Genomic DNA, 19,678 nt, shown 5'->3' with positions numbered 1-19,678 from the left:
TTTATTTGGATGGGAGTTCCATGTTCTCTGAAGGAATGCAGGAGTTCTTGACATTTTAAAAAGCGTCTTTTAGGGCTAGTCTGTCATCTACAGGGCAGCAAGCAAGGCAAGTAAGATAAGAGATCGAAGGATTCATTTTTCGTCTTCTAACTGTATTATATTACTTGACAGGTTAGTCAGTTTCATCTCTAGATTGAACCTTTCTTTAATAATGAGGTTGTAATGGTAAACTGCCATGTGGCTTTTCTTCTGTGTTGTTTAGATCTTGTGAAATTTCTGGTAGTATTGATAGCTGTTACAAGTTCAAAAAGGTATCTTTTTGCTTTATATTGCTGGCCTGAGCATTTACTGAATCCACTTACAGTGTGAGTCCTTCCTAATATTTACAGAGCAAATACTGGGATAGGGATAAGTGACCCTTATAAGGTAAGATGCTCAAAGGAAAGAGAGCTGATGGTGTAGGATCTCTGCTCCTCTTTCTGTCCCACCCCTTTTGCCTTGTGTAAGGTCTGATGGGGTTAGGAGAGAAAATTGCTCCTGTGTGTCCTAGTGAGGAAACTGAAAGAGGTATAGTAAGGTATGAATAGTATAGGCCTGTTGTCAAGTTCCATAACATAGAAGCCTCACTTCCTTAGACACATTTTTTGTTGTCGTTCATTTATTTGTTTTCATAGAAGGCCTTACCTACATGTAACCCAGGTTAAAATTCACTAGCTAGCAGCCTCCCGAGCACTCATATTATAGTTGTCCACCACCACACCAAGCTCCAGACACTCCTTAGTTGTAATTCAGACAATGGAAATTTCTAATAGTAGGTCTAAGTACATGAAGGGGAGAGATTTGTGGCAAGAGTTTTGCCGGGGACACAGTGTTTCAGCTATTTGCCATCCTTATTCAGAGCCCTTCCATTTCTCACTGCTGGAAGCAGGAGAAAATTGGATATCTTTAAATGGTATATTGGCCTCCACCTTTCTGGCTGCCAAGGTGATTTTACACATACCATCATCTCAATTATGCACCCCAGAAGCTCTTTCAGGCAGCTTTAGCAGCCATTGTTCATTGATTGCTGGAACTTGAGAGCCAAGAGCAGTCTGGGCCCAGTAGGGCTCAATAAATATTGGTGGAATGAAACAATGAATTCCGGTTTTATGAATTAGGGAATCAAAGGGGAGAGCATAAGGGCAAGAGATGCTAGAAAAGACATTAGCCCATCCATTTTATTTGTCTCTATCCATGTACCATAAAGTCACTTCAAATAGACAAGACTGGGGGAAAACTAAGCTAGCTTTTCAGACAAGTACTGTCTTTCAGTTTCCTTTTGCTTCAACCAATGGCTGCCTTGTGACTGGGTATTGGTAAGAACAGGGTGAGGAGGAGAAGGAAATGCTTGCTAGGTTCTATTATTAGCTTTTCTATTGGTGGATTATGACTCTGTCTGAGTTATTTTGGGGGCTGGGCACTTAGATAACTTCAGTGGAATCAGACATCACTTTTTGCCTTGACACTGAGCTTTGCCCTCAACTGTCAAGAACTCATTGAAAATGCCTTTGCCTAACATTTTCACACTGCCATCTACAGTCCATGACAGGTTCTTTTCTACCCAAGGAGTGCTATTTCAGATAATTCATTTCCAAATGGATAGGTTCAGCGAAATTTTCAGTGACCTCTTCAGTGTCCCTTGCAGGCACGCAAAGTCAGATTTCTATTCTGATTAATTCACCTTTGGCTTCTTTGGCCAAGCGAGTCTAAGCCTATTCCAGTTGCCTGAAAGTAGCCTGCTTTTCCACTCGAATTAGGTGTCAAAAAACTCTCCCGCTGTGATAAAATGGCACCTCTAGCATTTTGTTGAGGTACATACCTTTTATGCCATTGGTATTAAAGGTATTTGTTTGTTTGTTTCGCTTACCATAATGGAACAATGCCATTTGAAAGCTTAGAACAATGGCTGTCACATAGTGTACCACCAGTAAATGTTAATTTAATACCTAAATGAACATTCGAAATTTAAGCTTAGCTTATTTTACAATGAAGTACAAATTCTTTCCCTCTTCTCTACTTCTATAGCCTAGAGAAAAAAAAGAGATAATTCTAAGGTACCATACTTAGGAACTGAGAGAATTTGCATTCAAATTTTCTTACCCATTATTTCAAGCTGTCTCTTAGTGGAGGAATTACTATGATGAAATTGACCAAAACTGTCAGTGAAATGATTGAAGTTGAATTATTTTTTCTTTCGTTGAGTTTTACATTTTGACTTACTTTTGAATCATTATTCCCTTTGGTTTGCTCTTATATTGATGCTTTTTTATTTTGCAGTTTTGTACAAGCATAAAATGTATTCTGATTATACTCGTGAATTATTTGCCACTGGTAAGGTTCAGGGAGAGGAGAAATCATTGCTTTTACTGAAGACCCTGACAGGCTCCAATGGACCTATTGATGTGATTTTCTATAGTCTTAATCATCTCCAGTGGTTCATTTTTGAAGCCACATACCTGAATGTAAAGGCACAAATTAAAATAAACCTGCTAGTTTATCACAAGGCTCTATATCCTACTATTAGAGATAATGGCTTCTGCTTGATTTGGGCAAGTTACTTAAATTTCTCTAAGATTCTAATGGCTGTCTTTGAAAAAAGATAGGATAGTCAATAAAATAATTCAGAAAACTTCATACTAAAGGACTTGGTATATAATATGTTCTTAATCAATTATATTATGTCCACATGGTTACTGTGCCGGTTAGTTTTGTCAACCTCACACGAACTGGAGTTACCTGGAAGGTTGGGACCTTAACTGAGGAAATACCTCTGTCAGATTGACTGGTGGACAAAGTATGTCTGGGTGGCATTTTTCGTGACAGCTGATTGATATGGGAGATCCTAGCCAACTATAGGTGGTATCATCCCTGGGCAGGTGGTTCTGGGAGGGATAGAAAAGGTAGTTGAATGTGAGACTGGAATCAAGCCAGTAAGCAGCGTTCTTCTGTGGTTCCTGCCTCTGTTCCAACTCGCCTCAATCATGAACTGTGATTGGGATACGTAAGCCAAATAAATTCGTTCTTCCCCCAAGTTGCTTTCTAAATAGAATTTATTTTTTTAGCCCAAGTATATGTGTTTATGTCTGTGTATGGGTATATTCATGAGTGTGGGTTCTTTGGAGGTCAGCGGAATCTGATGGTCTTGGAGCTGAACTTCCAAGTTGCTGTGAGTGACCCATGTGGGTGCTAAGGAGCAAGCACGGGTCCTCTGGAAGAACAGCAAGCGCTCCCAATCACTGAGCCATTCCTCCAGCCCACAAGTTGCTTTTTTGTCATTGTATTTATCACGGCAACAGAAAGATAATTTGTATGATTGATTTGGTTTGTTAGAGAATTTGTGCCAGAACAATGTAAGAAAGACATGGGATACAACTATGGCATGGAGTGGTTGATGGCTCATTTTATTGTAAATTTGATAGGATTTGAAAATCACCATGGAAAGACACTTTGGGTTGTATCTACGAGGGTATTTCTAGAAAAGTTTAACTGAAGACAGGAGATATACTTTAAATGGAGGCAGCTCTGTTCCTTGGGCTGGGGTCCTGGACTGAATTAAAAAGGAGAAATGGACTCAGAGGTATCATTCACCTCTCCCTGCTTCCTGACTGTGGGTACCATACAACCAGTAGCTTCGTGTTTCAGTTGCCATACCTGTTCTGCCATGATCAACTGCATTTCCTGGAACTGTTAGCCACAAATATCCCCCACCCCAGCAGCTATCTTGCTTCAGCAGCAAAGAAAGTAACTAACACAAGACAGCAATGTAGGTCACTAGGGCACCTGGTGACCTGTGTGCAGACAGGTGACAGTGAAGATGGTATCAGATTTGGCATTGTCAGTGCTCGGGAGGCACAGACTGATTCAGAACTGACTGGCTAGATGCTTTGTAAAAACTACCTTATAAGGCCACATGGGGACATTAGAAGTTCAATTTCAATATAGTCATATTTCACCTTTCCTTCAAATAGTTGGATTTAGATTTAAGCCTTTTCTTCCTCTCTGGGTTAGGAGTGTTCCAGTAAGTATTATTTCTAAAGGCGCTATCCTGATTTAAAAAAAAAAAAGTGGCTGGCTGGGGTTTTGTCTGGCAAACACACTGACTGTGAAAGCTGCAGGAAAATTGATTTGCTGGCGTTTGTATGTCCTGGCATAGATATGCTGCATGGAAGCCCATAGAACCTTCTGGTAAATGCAGTAAGTGTGGGGGACTTCACAGAATGATTATGTCCCACTAATCCTCATCACTGGAGTCAAGGCAATGGTCACCATATGCAAAATGACAAATAAAACCACTCATTTTTTTTTTGCTAATCTATTTAGATAAGTACAACATAGCTATTTAACCTGATAGACAACACCTAAATACAAACCAGCAGCCTTTTTTTTACATCCCTAGCCTTTAGGCTTATATACAGAGCTCACGATGTTTTTATTCTTCCCCAGCTAGTGTGAGTAATGTTGAGCACCTATGTGGTCATCTGTGCCCTGGAAGGGCCACCTGTCCATGGTGAATATGCAGGGATGTAGCATTTTTCTCTGTAGGCCATTGGTCTCCATGCTACAAAGAGTTGGCTTGTGTACAATTAGCTGTGTGATGTTACACAAATCAGTTAATTTCACTAAGCCCCAGGGGCTCTCATCTGAAAAATGAAGATAATAATAGTACCTGCCTCATAGTATAACTGCGATGATGAAATAAAAGACTGCCAATAACAAATTTAGCATAATTCATGACAACATAGGTAATATCATTTAATAGTTGCATCAGGCACTGGGCTAGATGTGGTAGGGAATGGCAGTGTGGAAGATGTGGTCCTTAGGCTCACGAAGCTAAAAGAGTTAACAGAAGTGTCATGCAATTGATCTCCCTATAACTGTGTTGTCCTTTATGCTAGTTCTTATTGACGCATGTCTACTTGAAATGTGACTAGTACCTCTGAAGACATGAATTTTAAATTCATTTAAAATTAAGTTTCAAGAGCTCCAGGTCGTTATGTCTTAGGATTAGAGCTTAAGTCTAGGGAAGACTTAAGTCTAGGTGCAGAGCAAGAAGGCACCAAGCACGGCTTCGTTGGTTTTATAACCCTTTCCTGATGACAGAGGCAAGGACTGCGTCAAACACACACACAGAACTCTTGCTTATCTGTTGCTCTGGATTTGCTTAGGCAGCCTGTGTTTATGGAAAGTCCCTCTGGAGAAAGCTAAGCTGTGTTATCTATGCGGGCAAAAATTCCTCACACACATGCGGAGATGGTTTCTTTTGAACTTAACCTATTTGTGTAAAATTGAAAGTAAATGGCCTCCCATGTCTAGGTGTGCTATGAAAGAATATTCTTATTATGTCTATCCAAGAACCACAATTTCCTTCAAAAGAGCAGAATATTATGCAAGGAAATGCATGCTACAAAAAATATAGAGAATGCTATTTAAATTTCTAGCCACATTTATGTTCTTTCTCTGGTTCTGGAAGTTGCTACATTAAGTTGTTTGTACTGTGTCTCCTTCCCAAGGGAGTAATTCTAACTGCAACGAGCAGTCAGGTAACAATACTCAAAAATTCCCCACTATTTTTTAAGAGTTCTTTCCTTTATCTTCTCTGCTACATAGCTTGAAATGTGTATGATCAAAATTGAAAATGCTAGACCTTAGGAGACGATGTCTTCTAAAAGTTTTAAGTAACTGTCAAGTATCCGCAGACACTTTGACCTAATGATTTCATACTATGTTACATTTGTGTTAAGGTCACGGCTGTCCATTTGCCTTGAGTCACTAAAGTAAGATAGAACCAACATTTTCTATGGTGATAATTCCCTGGGCATCAGGCAAGTTGAATGTCAAAGCCATTTGGCTTGGTTGCTGTCATACAGTAACCAGCTACTTGGACCAAGCTATTTCAAAAGTCCCCAAACTAAAACAAATGCTGCCAAATTGTAGATTTGTAATTTAAACTCCTTTAGGGAACAAATAACAATATCAAAACAGGAAGCGGAATTGTGAGCTGAAGCCCAGTTGTTTTTCATTTAGAGACTCAGCTAGAAAACTCGGTTGTTTTACATTCAGGCCTGCTCATTTTCCGTCACTGTTGAGCAGAAATAAAATCAGAGTCTGAAACAAGCAGAGAGTGAGTGACTTTAGAGTGGGATGGCTTTAGCACAGCCCTCCTTTAAAGGTTCCAGGGTCGATGTGGAGTTGGAAAGATTGTTAACGCCGGAAGTGGTGGACTATTCAAGGAAACAGCATCTTCCAGATACACAAGTGTAGACGCACATATGAACTCAGAGACTGCGATAAGATAAGCACGAGCTCAAGCCAGACAAAATCCCTGCACAAGAAAGGGGCGTAGGCACAAATTCTCACCCCTAGGCAAGAAGTTATTTGCAATTGATATCTGCTGGGAGAGGAAATCCGTTTTCTTCAATGAACTGACCCTGGCTGTATCAACCACACTCCAGGGCAGGCCTCATGCTTCTAAGTAGCTAGCTAACAAATTGGACTTCACAGTTCTTTAGTGGCATTTTTGTTTTCATTTCTTTAAGAGGAAAAGAACATGAAATTTGGTGGTGGATGTGAAAGTATATGATAAAAATGCACTGTATGAGATTATCAAAGAATGAAATAAATTCATACTCTGAAATCCCTTTAAAGCAAACCAGATCACTCTATTACTTTATGTGACTTGACTTTCAGGTAGATGCAATTATCATCTCCCCGCCCCCCCCCCTGTCCTTCTCTCCTCTCTCTCTCCCTCCCTCCCTCCCTCCCTCCCTCCCTTCCTCTCTTCCTCTCTCTCTCCCGCCCTCTCTCTCCCTCCCTCCCTCCCTCCCTCCTTTTCTTCATTCCTTTCTTTTCTTTCTCTCCAGAAAAGATCAGAAGTCAAAATGCAGGGAAGCAGTCATGTTGAATTCTAAAGGACTTAGACAAATAAAAGGAAATTGAAAGCCAGGATTATATTTCCAAATTTCATGTATTTGCTAGTGTCTGAGAAACCTGGGGCCGGTGGCATAATTTATTGGCAGTCCTTGCTTTGAAATGCATTTCCCTTAAACACTCATTTCTGTGCCAGCAACTTATCACCAAAGAAATACAGTAACTTGAAAAGCATGCCCTCTAAATCCTGAGCAAGAATGTTATTATCTGTTGTTACGGCAGAAGAGTAGAATAGGCCAATAATACATTTTATGTATTTTCCCTTTAAGATGCTGCTGCTTGCCGTCTATGCTGACTCTGATCAACCAGCTGCAGACTTTTATTAACTGGAATTACTGATCACTATCTTCCTTACCCGGCCCTACCAAGTGTGTCTCCACATTAAAGTCAACACACTGAAGAGTAGCATATACACTACTATCTCAGCCATTAGGATGATCTGCAGCCAACAGAAAGGCTGTTTTCGTCCCCATGATTAACGAACTCATTTCCATTAATTCCCCAAATTCAAAATCATTTGCAAAAGTTAATTTCTACTAGGATAACTTTTCTTTCCCTGTCTGACATGTAAAGACAGCAGAATATTTAATCACGAGCCTTTCTATGTAGTCAGCTCTCGCTAAGATGTGTATCCCCCAGGCTTCAGTCTCAAAATTACTTGGAGATCGCTCCTCCTTTCTCCACCTAATGGCAATCTGCATTTTTACTGATTTATATCCAAGCCATTCATTATCTAGTGGCTGAAAAGTATGTTATTAATGAGAGGCAGGTAGGAGTCATGCTGTCCTCCCCAGGTTTAAATGAATCTTTAAGAAGGTACAATCAAACAGCTATGCAAAACAGGCCATTATTGACGCAGCATTAAGGTTACGAATTTAAACAAAATCAAGGAATATAGAAATGTTAAGTTTCACATTGTTTCAGTCTTAGTACCATGATGGTGCCTGTGCATATATACTAAGGCCTGGATCCAAAAGTATTGAAAGCACAACCCTTGTATATAAAGCAGCCTCAGGATTAACTGTTAGACTGCTGGAATAACATGAACAAGCCAGCACTTAAGTTATAACTCAATGTAAGTATGATCTAAACATCTCTGAACTTTTATTCCCCTGTTTTTGTGCTGCTTTGTCTAGATAAGACTATTCCTTACATTATGTAACAGATAAATTCCTAGAAAAAGATGTCATACAGTAATACAGTAGATTCATTTTTTTTGAAAATCAAATTTTATTTCTCGACCAGTATATAGGAACTTTTATGCTTATTTCTGAAAATTCTCTTGTCTAGTTTTCTCTAAAAAGCATTCAATGGTCTCTAAACAGCAAAATGTATTAAGGGAGCATGTGTCTTTGTTATATGTGGGGGCCCGGAAACCGGGAAGGGGACTAACAATCGAAATGTAAATAAGAAATACTCAAGTTAATAAAGATAAAAAAATGTATTAAGGGATTTCTGTCATCCAGGGAAGATATCTGTCTCCAATATGAATAATTTACATTAATTTATTTTATTTGTTGCACATTTTCTGATAGACGGATTGCTGAAGGTATAGGAAAAGATTTGGAAGGAATCAAAGCATTAATGTTTTAACTAGTCTCTGTTAATTTTTAAGTTGGTAGAAGGACAGACCCAGAAATTGCCCGGGAAGAAAAAAAAGAGTCAGTACAAAGTGATACAAGGTGGGGGGTCTTGATATAATAGACGCTCTGCTGCATCCCCAAAGTGCCAAGGGCAGGTATCCATGGCAACAACAAGAGTCCCCGCGGAATTAAAAAAATGTGGAAAAAAATTGGACCAGTCCTACAAAAACAGATCTGATCTCTATGAAGGAGAGAAAATTACTCTGCACCTATTGGGAAGGTAGAAAGCTTTTTTTTTTTTTTTTTTTTTTTTTAATCTAACCACAGCTTTTTCGGCAGGTGAAGATAACAATCAAAAGAAAGCAACAAAGAAGGAACTGGCTCTTTTAAGTTTTCACCAGAGGTATAAGCGATTTCTGGAGGAACACTCTGTGTAACTCATTAAGAGTTATGACTTAACCTTGTAGTGATTTTAGTGAAGCCCAGACTCAGTTTTAGTCTGTAAAGGCTGTATTAATTGGAAAACTTGTAACTGCCTCGGGCCACAGGTGTGGATGAAGGCTGGTACCTGGTCTCTGGGCTGGAGAGCATGTCTCTCCTACTCAAGAAAATGAAACAATGCCTAATGCAATGGGGTTGTTTGAAAATATAAAACATATGCTATGAAGTCTTCCTGCATTTGATACCATTTGCCAAAGTTTAGATGGATTTTGCTTTTTAATGTCAGTCCTTCAGACTCACTTCAAAGAATGTAAAATACTTTTCAGAGAGTATTGTCTTAATGAACTTCATTTTCACATATTAAATGTAAATGATAAAATTAGATCTAAGATCAAATTTAGAGGATTTTTGACTTGAGCAATGATTTTCACTTTACCCTTGGAAATCTATATATCGATTCCTACTATAATTGCTTCAATGCAGTGATATCTTTTACAGATAACTTTTTGAAATCACTTCTAAACTCCCTCTTTTATATACATATACATAAGCGATTTCATGGAAGAGGGTCAGTGATGGGTTTCAAAATACAGTGTACATGGAGTGGGGGAAGTATTTTTGAATTTTTATTTATATATTTCAAAATAACTAGATGAGAAGAGAAGTGATATTTGAGGGCAATGGAAAAATGCATTTACTCTGATTCGATCTATATAACGAATAACGATATATATATATATATAATATATATTATATATTATAACTCCATATCCCTTAAATAAGTACAGACATTATTATTATTATAGATAAACTAAAATGCTAAATTACTTGTAATAATATGAAAACAAAGGTTGCAACAGAGACAACTTTCTCTTTAAGCATGTAACTTTCTTTAATATTTCAATCCTAGTGTGCCTTTTTGACCTTTATTACTATAATTTAATAATAATAAGTGTTTGAATCACTTAAAATATAGCATTTAAAATTTCATTAGTGGCCACTGGAAAGAAATATAAGCAAATAACCATTTTTGGCTAGCTCTTTTCATTCACAATTATCATATCACAATAATCAATCCATCAGCAGATTCTGTAAATTCACTACTAGAATTCATTTTCTTCCTGTCCCCTAAAGCATTCTGCGATTGTTCTTTTCTTTTTCTGTTTAAAATCCTCATCTGTCAGATTTTCACACAACTTTCTCTTCTTGAATTAAATGTTAACTCTCTAGAAAGACTCTTCCTGAGACTTTCCCCTCCACCCTCAAGCTTTCACTTAAAATAGTCCCATCTAATCACAAGTCATTCTCCATTGTACCTTAGAGCCCCTAGCAGTCCTTAAAATTATTCGATATATGTTTCCTGGTGCCTCCATTGCTAAGGTAAAAACTTAGTGTTTATTTACTCTGGGCAAAACATAGAAGATAGGAGCTAGTAGAATGAATATGACCAGAGAATGTCACATAGAAGCTTGCTTTGAGGAAAAATAAAACCCAGTCACAAGTTTTGTTCGGAATTTGTCTTTTCTCTTTCAAAAGGGAAAAGCAACTAAGCATTCAAATTCATTGTTCTTATAGATTGAGTCCACCGAAATGTTGATCGTTACAGTCAAGCCTTCAGGGTCCTACATGGCGACATGGAATAATTATAAATAATTAATCTGTGAACGTTCGCCAGGTGAACCTAAGGAAAGCCTAATTGAACAGATGGGTCCTCCTTCATTTAACTGGAAGGCTATCAGATGATTTGACTTTGTCAGATGGAAAAAAGAAAGCTGAGCTCCTGAGAGGAATTCTAGGGAAGAGCCTTTCAGAGTTCTTGCAAAGATCTGGGAGTCCTGTGTGATGTTAATTACCCTGATGTTGTCAGAGAGAGTTGGCAGCCTTGAGGAGAACTGAGCTCTAACCCCCTAAGCTTTCTGGGCTGTGAAATGCTCTCATAAGCAAGTAGGTTACCTGGGAGGGTGAACAGAGATAGGCTAATAACATCCATATGGTTGGATACTTTGGGCAGATGGCCTGCATGCCACCTTGAAAGCACCCGAAGTTTCTAGGTGGTCTTCAAGGGCAGCTCTAAATCGTGTACGTTGAAGTCTTTGAATCTGTGGGCCACAAAGGAATGGCTAATGGTGGGCTGCCTAGCAGATGAATTCTGTACTAATTTATAATTAGAAGAGTGAGGCCAGGAGGATGGGGGAGAGATACAAATGGACATTCCCCCAACCTCACAAGACTAGGTAGAAAAAACCAACATCTTTCTCATTGACAAAGCAGTGGAAGTTTTCTTATAATATTTGAGAAACACCCCTCATGTCTGTACAGAGACTTTTCTGGGGTGCTTTTATTTTACTTGCCCCATGTCTGGGGACGTCTCTTGACTATGTCCTGGGATTTATAGAACCCTTCGTACTTTTAAAGCCCATTTTGGTGAAATTATTCTCTCACCTACCTCAGGATGAAAATAGAGCGGGACTAGCACTACTGGCAAATTTGAATACTAGGGAGCAATGTCCCCTTTCAAGGAAACACAGGAAAGTGATTGGTTGGTATAGAACTGAAAACAGTTTCATTCTGTTGGTCTTTCCTGTTTTATCCACCATGCATGATATAGGTCTTAGCATGTCAGTGAGTATAACAAATCATGTAATGGTAGGAATTTATTGTGCTTACAGCATTCCTTCGAGTTTCGTAATGTCTTTCCTTTCTTTGCCTCCCCTCCCCCCCAATTTGGGTCCTTTTGAAATGGTCAGAGCACGGACAAAACAATCTTCCTTGAGTATAGCTTTTCCTTTTTTGGTTTTAGTTTTGACACAGGATCTTGTATATAGTCTAGTCTGATCTCAAATTTGTGACTTTCTACCTCAGCACCCCCAAGTGCTGGGATTGTAGGCATCTGTCACTGCACCAGGCTAAGAAAGCTCTACTGAAGGCAGTGAAAAACCCCAACAAGGAGACGATGTAGATGCTAAACAGGTGTTCAGTAAAGGCTGATTCATGAAAATAAATCAGCGCTGAATTAGTACTTGTAGTATTAGGGTTAGAACTCCAGCTGTTGTTCATTAACTGAGTGTCATTCAGCAAATCCCAATGCCATCATGCCTCAGTTTTGTCTATGTAATAGATAAAATTACCCCTGTTATGATTCCATTGTAGGACAGTTGTGTAGATGGAACATGGTAACACACAACTGTGTCTTGGAAATTGACAGATAAGGTTGAGGATAAAGGGCTTTCTATTGAGAACCAGTAGCCCCGCTTCTAGTTACCATAAGCATATCTCACACATGTTGCTTTGTGCTGGAGAGCTGGAAAGTGAAGTAGCAATCAGCTTCCCAAGGGGTGAGGGGGGGGACAATCATCTACTCAGCAAATGATGCCAGAGATCTATATGTAAGTCAGTTTATCCCCCCAAATAACCTTCGACAATGGTAGAGAAGCTTGTCTGGATATTTTCAGGTGATGTGGCAAAAAAGATGGATTTCAGTTTTGTCTGTAGAGATGTGTGGTTTCTCTGTGTTTAGCATGGAGTTTGCGTCAAAGACCATCTCACAGGGAGAATGACTAAAAGAATGATGAGCAAATAATGCAACCTATAGTATTATTATTCGTTTGTCTTCTATGACAATTGCCTCTGTCTCTTGAAGATAGATGTTAAGTATGCTTTGAGTTGTGAACTTAAGTTGTTGAGTCAATCCCTGCTTCTTTAGAGGTTGTTCTCTCTACACAGCCTGTTCCTTGTCTGCAGAGAAGTTCTGTGAGTGAATCCATGGATGCTAAGGGATGTGGGAAGCCAACAGTTGTCTCAATGTTATGTGTCTCTCTTTGGGGCCTAAGTGTCATTATCTTGTGGCTTATTCCATCTTCAGTCTTGACCTAGAAGGTCTACTTATGGCCTTTGCTATCTAATGTGGTAGAAGGCAGCAATTTCTTCTTGTTATGTGGCCCCTTGTATCTGGTTTGACTGTATTCTCAAACATTAGCAACATTTTGGAAGCAATGCCTAGGTAGCCCAGGTTAGACTTGAGCTTACTATGTTGCTTAGGGTGGTCTTAAACCAGTAATCCTCTTGCTCTAGTTTCCTGGGTACTGGCATGTCAGGTATATGCCACCAATTCCAACTTGTGTTTTTAAGCTAATGACATCTGTTTGAATCCACCCAGATACACTGTGTGTCAAAACTTCAACTGCATCATGGTATTAGATGACAAAAATTTTAACAAAAAGATTTTTATATTTTGATGTGCTACTTAATATTAGGAAATGTAAAATGAGTCAAGGAGATCAATGGTACATTTTTCCAGTCATCTCAAAATGTCAACATACTTGGCACAGGTGTACTCAAAGAAGGAATTTTCTCTTTTATTCATGTACTTAAAAAGTCATGTTGTAGAAAACCAGCAGATACTGAAGAAATGTGGGGTCTGAGTGAGTGGTGTGTGTGTGTGCGTGTGTGGGGTAGTGTCTTTCTGAATGTAGCAGTTGACTTTAAGCATTATTAGCAGACTACTTCCTGCCTCTGTTTGGAAAGATCTCTACTTTTTATTAATTGCATCAAAAATTTTAAACAACAAAACAGTCAACAGGTGTTATTTTAAGACAAAACCCTTATTCATAAGTAACTGTTTAGTTGGGCTTACAATGTGTTCTACTCAAAACAAAGAAGGTTCCCTCAATGGTTTCCTAATAATAATGGTCAATTATTTTGTTTATCCTTGGGAGTAAAGACAAGGCCCCACTCATTGTAGTCCTTTCCTTTTATATTTGTGTGTGTGTGTGTGTGTGTGTGTGTGTGTGTGTGTGTGTGTGTGTGTGCGTGCGTGCGTGCGCTGTGTGAACACGTGGTGTGCTGTGTTCAATTACAAGTGTGTGGATGTATGGAGGCTGGAGGTTGGAACTGAGTGTCTTTTTCAATTGCTCCCCATCTAATTTTTTGAGACAGTCAACCTGGAGATTACTGATTGACTGGCTGAATAGGGAGCTTCTGTTTCCTTCTGTCTGTCTCTACCTAACCCGTGTTGAACTTACGGGTACATATCACCATATCTAGCTTTTTATGTGGGTGCTAGAAGTTGAACTCAGGTCCTCATTTTGCACAGCAAGCAGTTTACTGACTGAGCCATCTTCTCAGCTCCTACAACATTCACTTTCTTAAACATTTCATTTAAAACTTCCTCCTTTTAGCCCTGAATCTGTATTAATGGCAGTCTTGACAAATATTTGAAAAGGTGTTTGGAGGAGGCCTGAAGGCAGTGATTTTAGAATTGCTTCTTCTGTGCAGTACTATTTCTTAACACAAATCTGTATCAGATTAAATTTCCAAAAAGGAGTGGAGAATAATTGTTTTGGTTCAGCTTTGCACATCATAGTGGCATTTCTCTGGCCTGTGACAATAAAGCTGTCAGTTTGGTTTTTAGCACCTGTGCCTCTACCTTTGGTTGGGAGCTGCTGTCGAAGGAAATCAGTTTTCAAGTCCAGAGGGCTGATGGGAATACCCCGGTTGTCTCCTCCACCTGCACACACTTTGTTCAGTTCTTTCCTGCTTTTCCTGGTGGGACAGGTCCCACTGTTTCATGGACTTTATGTGAATGTAAAATGACAGCTAGGGAAAACTCAGAAACTGGATCAAACAAAGGGATCATTTGAAACTATCATCATTTTAGTGACAGTCTTGCCTAGGATGAGTTAAAAAATGTCTACAGGGCAATTAGAAGAGAATTTAATTTAATTCATTTCTTTCTCATATGAGAAGATCTAGAGGGCTGGCCTTAGGCTGTTTTATGTTATTACTAGGTGATCTCTGTGGTTTTCATATTGAGTAAAAGTGGAAAAACCTGCTCATATTATGTTTGTTAATGCTTCATGTGGTCTTGCTTCATTGTCTATAATCTGGAAGGCATACTGTCAGAGCGCTCCATTTTTTTTTAAAGTTTGGGCTATTATTATTAAAATTTCCTTGATACTTTGAAGTCACTAGGGTCTGAAGTTGAAGGGATATGACTATGGCCATCAAGTCCTTCTTCTTGCAGATAGTCGATTCTGCTGCATTGAGTTCACTGAGGGGTGGGGTAGAGAAAAAGTGGTTTGGAGTTCAGTAGGCTGGGTGCATGTATTGTATGAATAACTAACGTTCTCTTTGTTACATTCATGGAACATTTTCAGTTTAACTTTTCGCACTGTTTGGTTTCACTCATAGATCAGCAAGCTTTATGTGCTTTTCTGGATCTCCCTCCAGTCTTAACACTGTCACTAGTGACTACTTAGAGAAAGAAAATGTGTCATTTAGGGCTTCAGAAATGATTTGCACTTCCTTACATCTGCCTGCTTCTAATCAGATTTTCAAAGCAGCTCCATTTCCATAGGAACTACTCATTGGCTGCAAAGGTCACCAGGAATTTGTGAATCCAAAATTCAACTAGCATGAGACAGTAACTTCGTTCAGAACTGGCTGTTGATTCAAATCAGCGGCAATATGCTGCTCTTTAATGAAACCATCATCCTTTGGATCAGTAGATACAGGCACAAAGTACATGGGGATGAAGTCTGGGCACACTGATTATATGGCCATGTTTTCAAGCCTGTCTGCTAACAAATCTTCTCAGAAATGCTTCTTTTGCCTACGGTATGGATGGATGGACTTTGAAAGCTTAATGGGAATTGATGTCATGTATTGATTACCATTTAACACATACCTCCCTAATCTCATACCATTGTCAAAAGAAAAATGCTTTCTTGTAAAATAAGCACCCCTTATCAGAGGGTCTGTGTGGTTTTGTGGTGTCCTAAGTGGTCAATTAATTCATATTGTGACTAGATACCTATTAGGATGGTGAACATAAGCTCTGTTGAAGGTTGATACCAAATCAGATTTCCATGGAGCCAATGATATGTTCAGTACATGACAGATGGAAATCCCTGGCTTCCAGCTTTGACACATGTGAGTGATATCAGGGGACAAAGTGCTATTCCTAAATAAGGTTCTGGGACTGCCATGGAAGGAGGAGACACCAACCTAACATCATTTTGATGTTTTTACCTCAGTTGAACATAATGATCTGCTCTGTACACAAGTGGCAAAAGTGAGGTATGGCTATCCTGAGGTGTAGAGAATTCTTGAAAGGTCCCAGAACTAACCTCCCATTCTTCAGGGAGTAAAAACAGGTTTTAGTTAATTGCTATAAAGTCAAGAGATACCCTCCTCCTAGTTTTCCATTAAAATCTCCCCACAAAGCTCAGAGAAATATATTGTTTACTGATTTATTAAAACAAGTCAGCTTAGAGACATCTGTTTACTCTGGACCTTTGAGAAAAAGTCACTAATTACACCTGCCATCCAGGAACATGTTTATTGGTTGGAGAGAGTGACAAAACTTTTCCTATATAACACTAAAGTGACTTTTGTGTCATTGTGTCAACCATTTATAGTGTCTTTAGTAGAGGGCAGTGGCAGCATATGACACGGACTCATCTTCTAGTTTAAATGAAGCTCCCTTTTTTTTTCTTGCTGGTACAACTAAAATTTTGAGTTTTTAACAATGGCAGTGCACTTTACATAGCTTTACAAAGTTTTGGTAGTGAATAACTTGCTCTTTCCTCAATAAGAATTGGCCTTTGGGGTGCACGCAAAACAAATCTATTCAAGAAATGAAAACAATTATAAAGTACCTTGAAAACAACATTATCATCATGTACATATCTGAAACAACTATAATACATTTCAGTAGAGAACCAAGTCTAAAATAGAATATATAATTTCTTCTAGTCCATCACCTGTCAAAGTCTTATAGTTAATTATCTAACTTATGTGAACCACTGAGACAAAAAAACAATCATTGCTTTTATAAAAGCTCAAAAGAATAGGTATTATTTAGTTCAATCCCCAAATTATTCAAGTAAGAGGACAAAAGCCTAAAGCAGCTAAGTGACTTGCCCAAGAACAAATACTCGCTTTATAGCAGGGTCGAGATTAAAATCTAAGAGTTCAAATTCAGTGCTTGCCACATGTCACCTGTTAGGTCTTCCGTGAGTCTAATGGATAATGGATCCGATTACAACTAAGCAGAATAGTATTTAAGACATTGCCCTTTGACAAAATTATCACTTTCCTACTAATGATTTTCACTTTTAGTGAAATTTTAGTTTCACTTAAAAGTGCTGCGAATTTGTCTTTGTGAAACTGAAATAAAAACCAGCAGGCTGAATTAACAGCAAAGTACTTACTCTGAAAAATTCTTTTGTTGAACCAGAGTCCAGGGTCCCATATGCAATTTCAGTCTGCTTGGCTAAGTCTTCAGCGCTCTCTATAGGGGACACCATCCTCTCCACAGTCAGGAAAGCAGCAAGGTTTGCAGTGTAGGAAGAGATTATGATCAGGGTGAAGAACCACCAAACCCCTCCAACAATGCGCCCAGAAAGTGATCTACAAAACAAAACAAAAGAAGTCTAGACCCAGAAGGCCCAGATCTCAGTTTTAAAAAGTCACCATAATTGGAGAAAGTTTTTCTTTATAGAAAAGCATTCTTTTATTATAGGTGATGAAGGAGGGAAGCTGATGATACAATGGAATCAAAACATCAGCCAGAAGTCATGTGTTAACAACATGATGTCATGATTGCGTTTGATGATGACACAGGTAAATATTCTTTAGGCCTCTCCAGGTTTTCTCTAGTTTAGATCTCAAAGGTCTCCCGATCACATGCTAAAAGCTGGGCTGCTGGTCTGTCTGTTGTGCTAAGGGATCTTTTAAGAGATGGGGCTTAGCTTGAGAGTTAGGTTACAGGAGAGACTGTCCTTGAATGGAATAATGGAACCTAGTCCTTCCCCTCTCTCTTGATTCTTGGACACCAGGACATGAACAGGTCTCACCAGCCGCATGCTCCTGTCATAATGTATTGCCTCAGCAGATGCTCAAAGCAAGGGGCCAAGTACTTATGGGCTAAAAATCCTGAGATCATGAGCCAAAGTAAACCTTTCCTCCTTGAAGTTGGTATTTTGTCTCAGTGATTCAAAAATAGCACAGATTTAGAATCAAACTTTTTTAATCAAATAAAAAAATCTTTCTTTTATCATTTCTCATTTATAATTTCACATCGTACATTTGCATTCTATGACCTTTTCTGGGTACACATACAGAAGATTAAACACTGTGGTCTATCCAAGATCAATTAAATCAAAGCTCCGGGTGGGGGTGGGAAGAATACCTAGATATCTGGACTTTTAAATACTACACAGGTGATTATCTGTGTAGTCAATTTAGGGAACATGTGACCTAAAGTCATGTCATGCAAAATACAGGATCCAAATACTTTTTATATTTAAAGGGAAATGGGAGTATAGTGACAAATTCATGCCGTTAACTTGAGGTCCAAATGTAGACTTGGCTGTTTTGTATAGTTGGTCACCATGAGGCATAGTGCCAAATGGAAAGGTTTCTTTTCATTGTCATGTAAATGGTTAGTGAGGATCAAGAGGTCAAAATACTTTCTGTTCACACAAGAATCTTAGCCACCCAGGATAGACCTAATTGTAGTAGGGAACTCCCTTCATTATACAGTTTTTGGGAGGTACTAAAACACTGTTGTTCCTCTTCTTTCCTTCTCAAATCCTAAGACAAAGAAGCCAATTCTATCCTACCGAATATTTCCTTTCCTTTTCTTTTTTGAGACAGGGATTTTCTGTGTAATAGCCCTGGCTATCCTGGAACTCTCTCTATAGATCAAGCTAGCCTCAGACTCAGAGATGTGCCTGCCTTTGACTTCTGAATGCTGGGATTTAAAGGCATGCACCACCACTGGGTTTCTGCCATTGATTTCTTACTATTGAAATTTCATTCTATGTGGTCTTTAGAAACTAACAGTATTCAATTAGTAGGAAAGTGGTGGGAATGTTTTAATAACAAGCATTATTTTTTCTTCAACTTTTTAATCCAATTATTAGGGAATGTAGTCACAGATAGACACATTGTAAAATGAAAAAAAAAAGTCAATATTATTGTTCATTGGCATTGGGAGGGGTCTTGCTAAAATGTAGATTCAGAATTTCTGCTTTCCCAAGAGTATGTGATTCATAGGCATCATTCGTGATTCTATTGAAAGTGATGAGTGCATCAAACTGAGAAATGAACAAGCATTGCTCTCACCAGCGACTCTCAAGCTTGCCCATCAACAACACAGCACAATACAACAACAAAACCAAACCCACAAAAGACAGCAAAACAAGACATAATCCTTGCCTAGAGTCTCCCCTGGACAAGTCAGATCAGAATTATGGGAGTTGGACCTACGCCACAGTATTTTCTAAAAGTTTTAGCATAGAATTAGAGTTGTAAGTTATGTTCCTCCATTACAAGTGCTACTCATGGAGAGGGAATGTGGAAAGTCAGAGGGCAACGAATGCTCAGAAATGACTTGTGACTAAGATTAGGATTCACTTCCTTTGCAGGATTGCTGGGAGCAAGTGTGGTCTACAGAAATTAAAATCTGCTCCTTTGGTTTTATAAAATATTGCCACATCATCCTTTGTATAGTTCTGCTGTGGAGAGAAGCTCCTTCCTGGTTAGGCTATGTTTTTCTGTACCCATAAAATCTCACAGAAAGAGCTCCCACTCTGCTAGAAAGTAAAGAAGAAGCGTAGGAGCCTGGCACACCTCCAGGCTCTGTGGGAAGAGGGCAGTTCTGGGCTGAGAACTGACAAATC

The 19,678-nt window shown here is 38.9% G+C and overlaps 1 protein-coding gene across 7 annotated transcripts in view; it reads right to left on the bottom strand.

Moving 5' to 3' along the window:
- The window catches only part of Gria3 (glutamate ionotropic receptor AMPA type subunit 3), a 265,716-nt gene that overhangs the window by 32,485 nt on the left and 213,553 nt on the right, over window positions 1–19,678 (bottom strand). For all 7 annotated transcript variants that reach the window (XR_005497951.2, XM_017601951.3, XM_006257501.5 and 4 more), the window contains 1 exon segment: window positions 17,204–17,402. Coding sequence is in view for 6 of the 7 variants with exons in the window: in XM_017601951.3 (XP_017457440.1) it covers window positions 17,204–17,402 (199 nt within the window). In the remaining variant the exon portion in view is untranslated.

This window comes from Rattus norvegicus, chromosome X (assembly GCF_036323735.1).
Source record: "Rattus norvegicus strain BN/NHsdMcwi chromosome X, GRCr8, whole genome shotgun sequence".
Taxonomy (NCBI): domain Eukaryota; kingdom Metazoa; phylum Chordata; class Mammalia; order Rodentia; family Muridae; genus Rattus; species Rattus norvegicus.
This window is presented reverse-complemented; position numbering and strand designations above follow the sequence as displayed.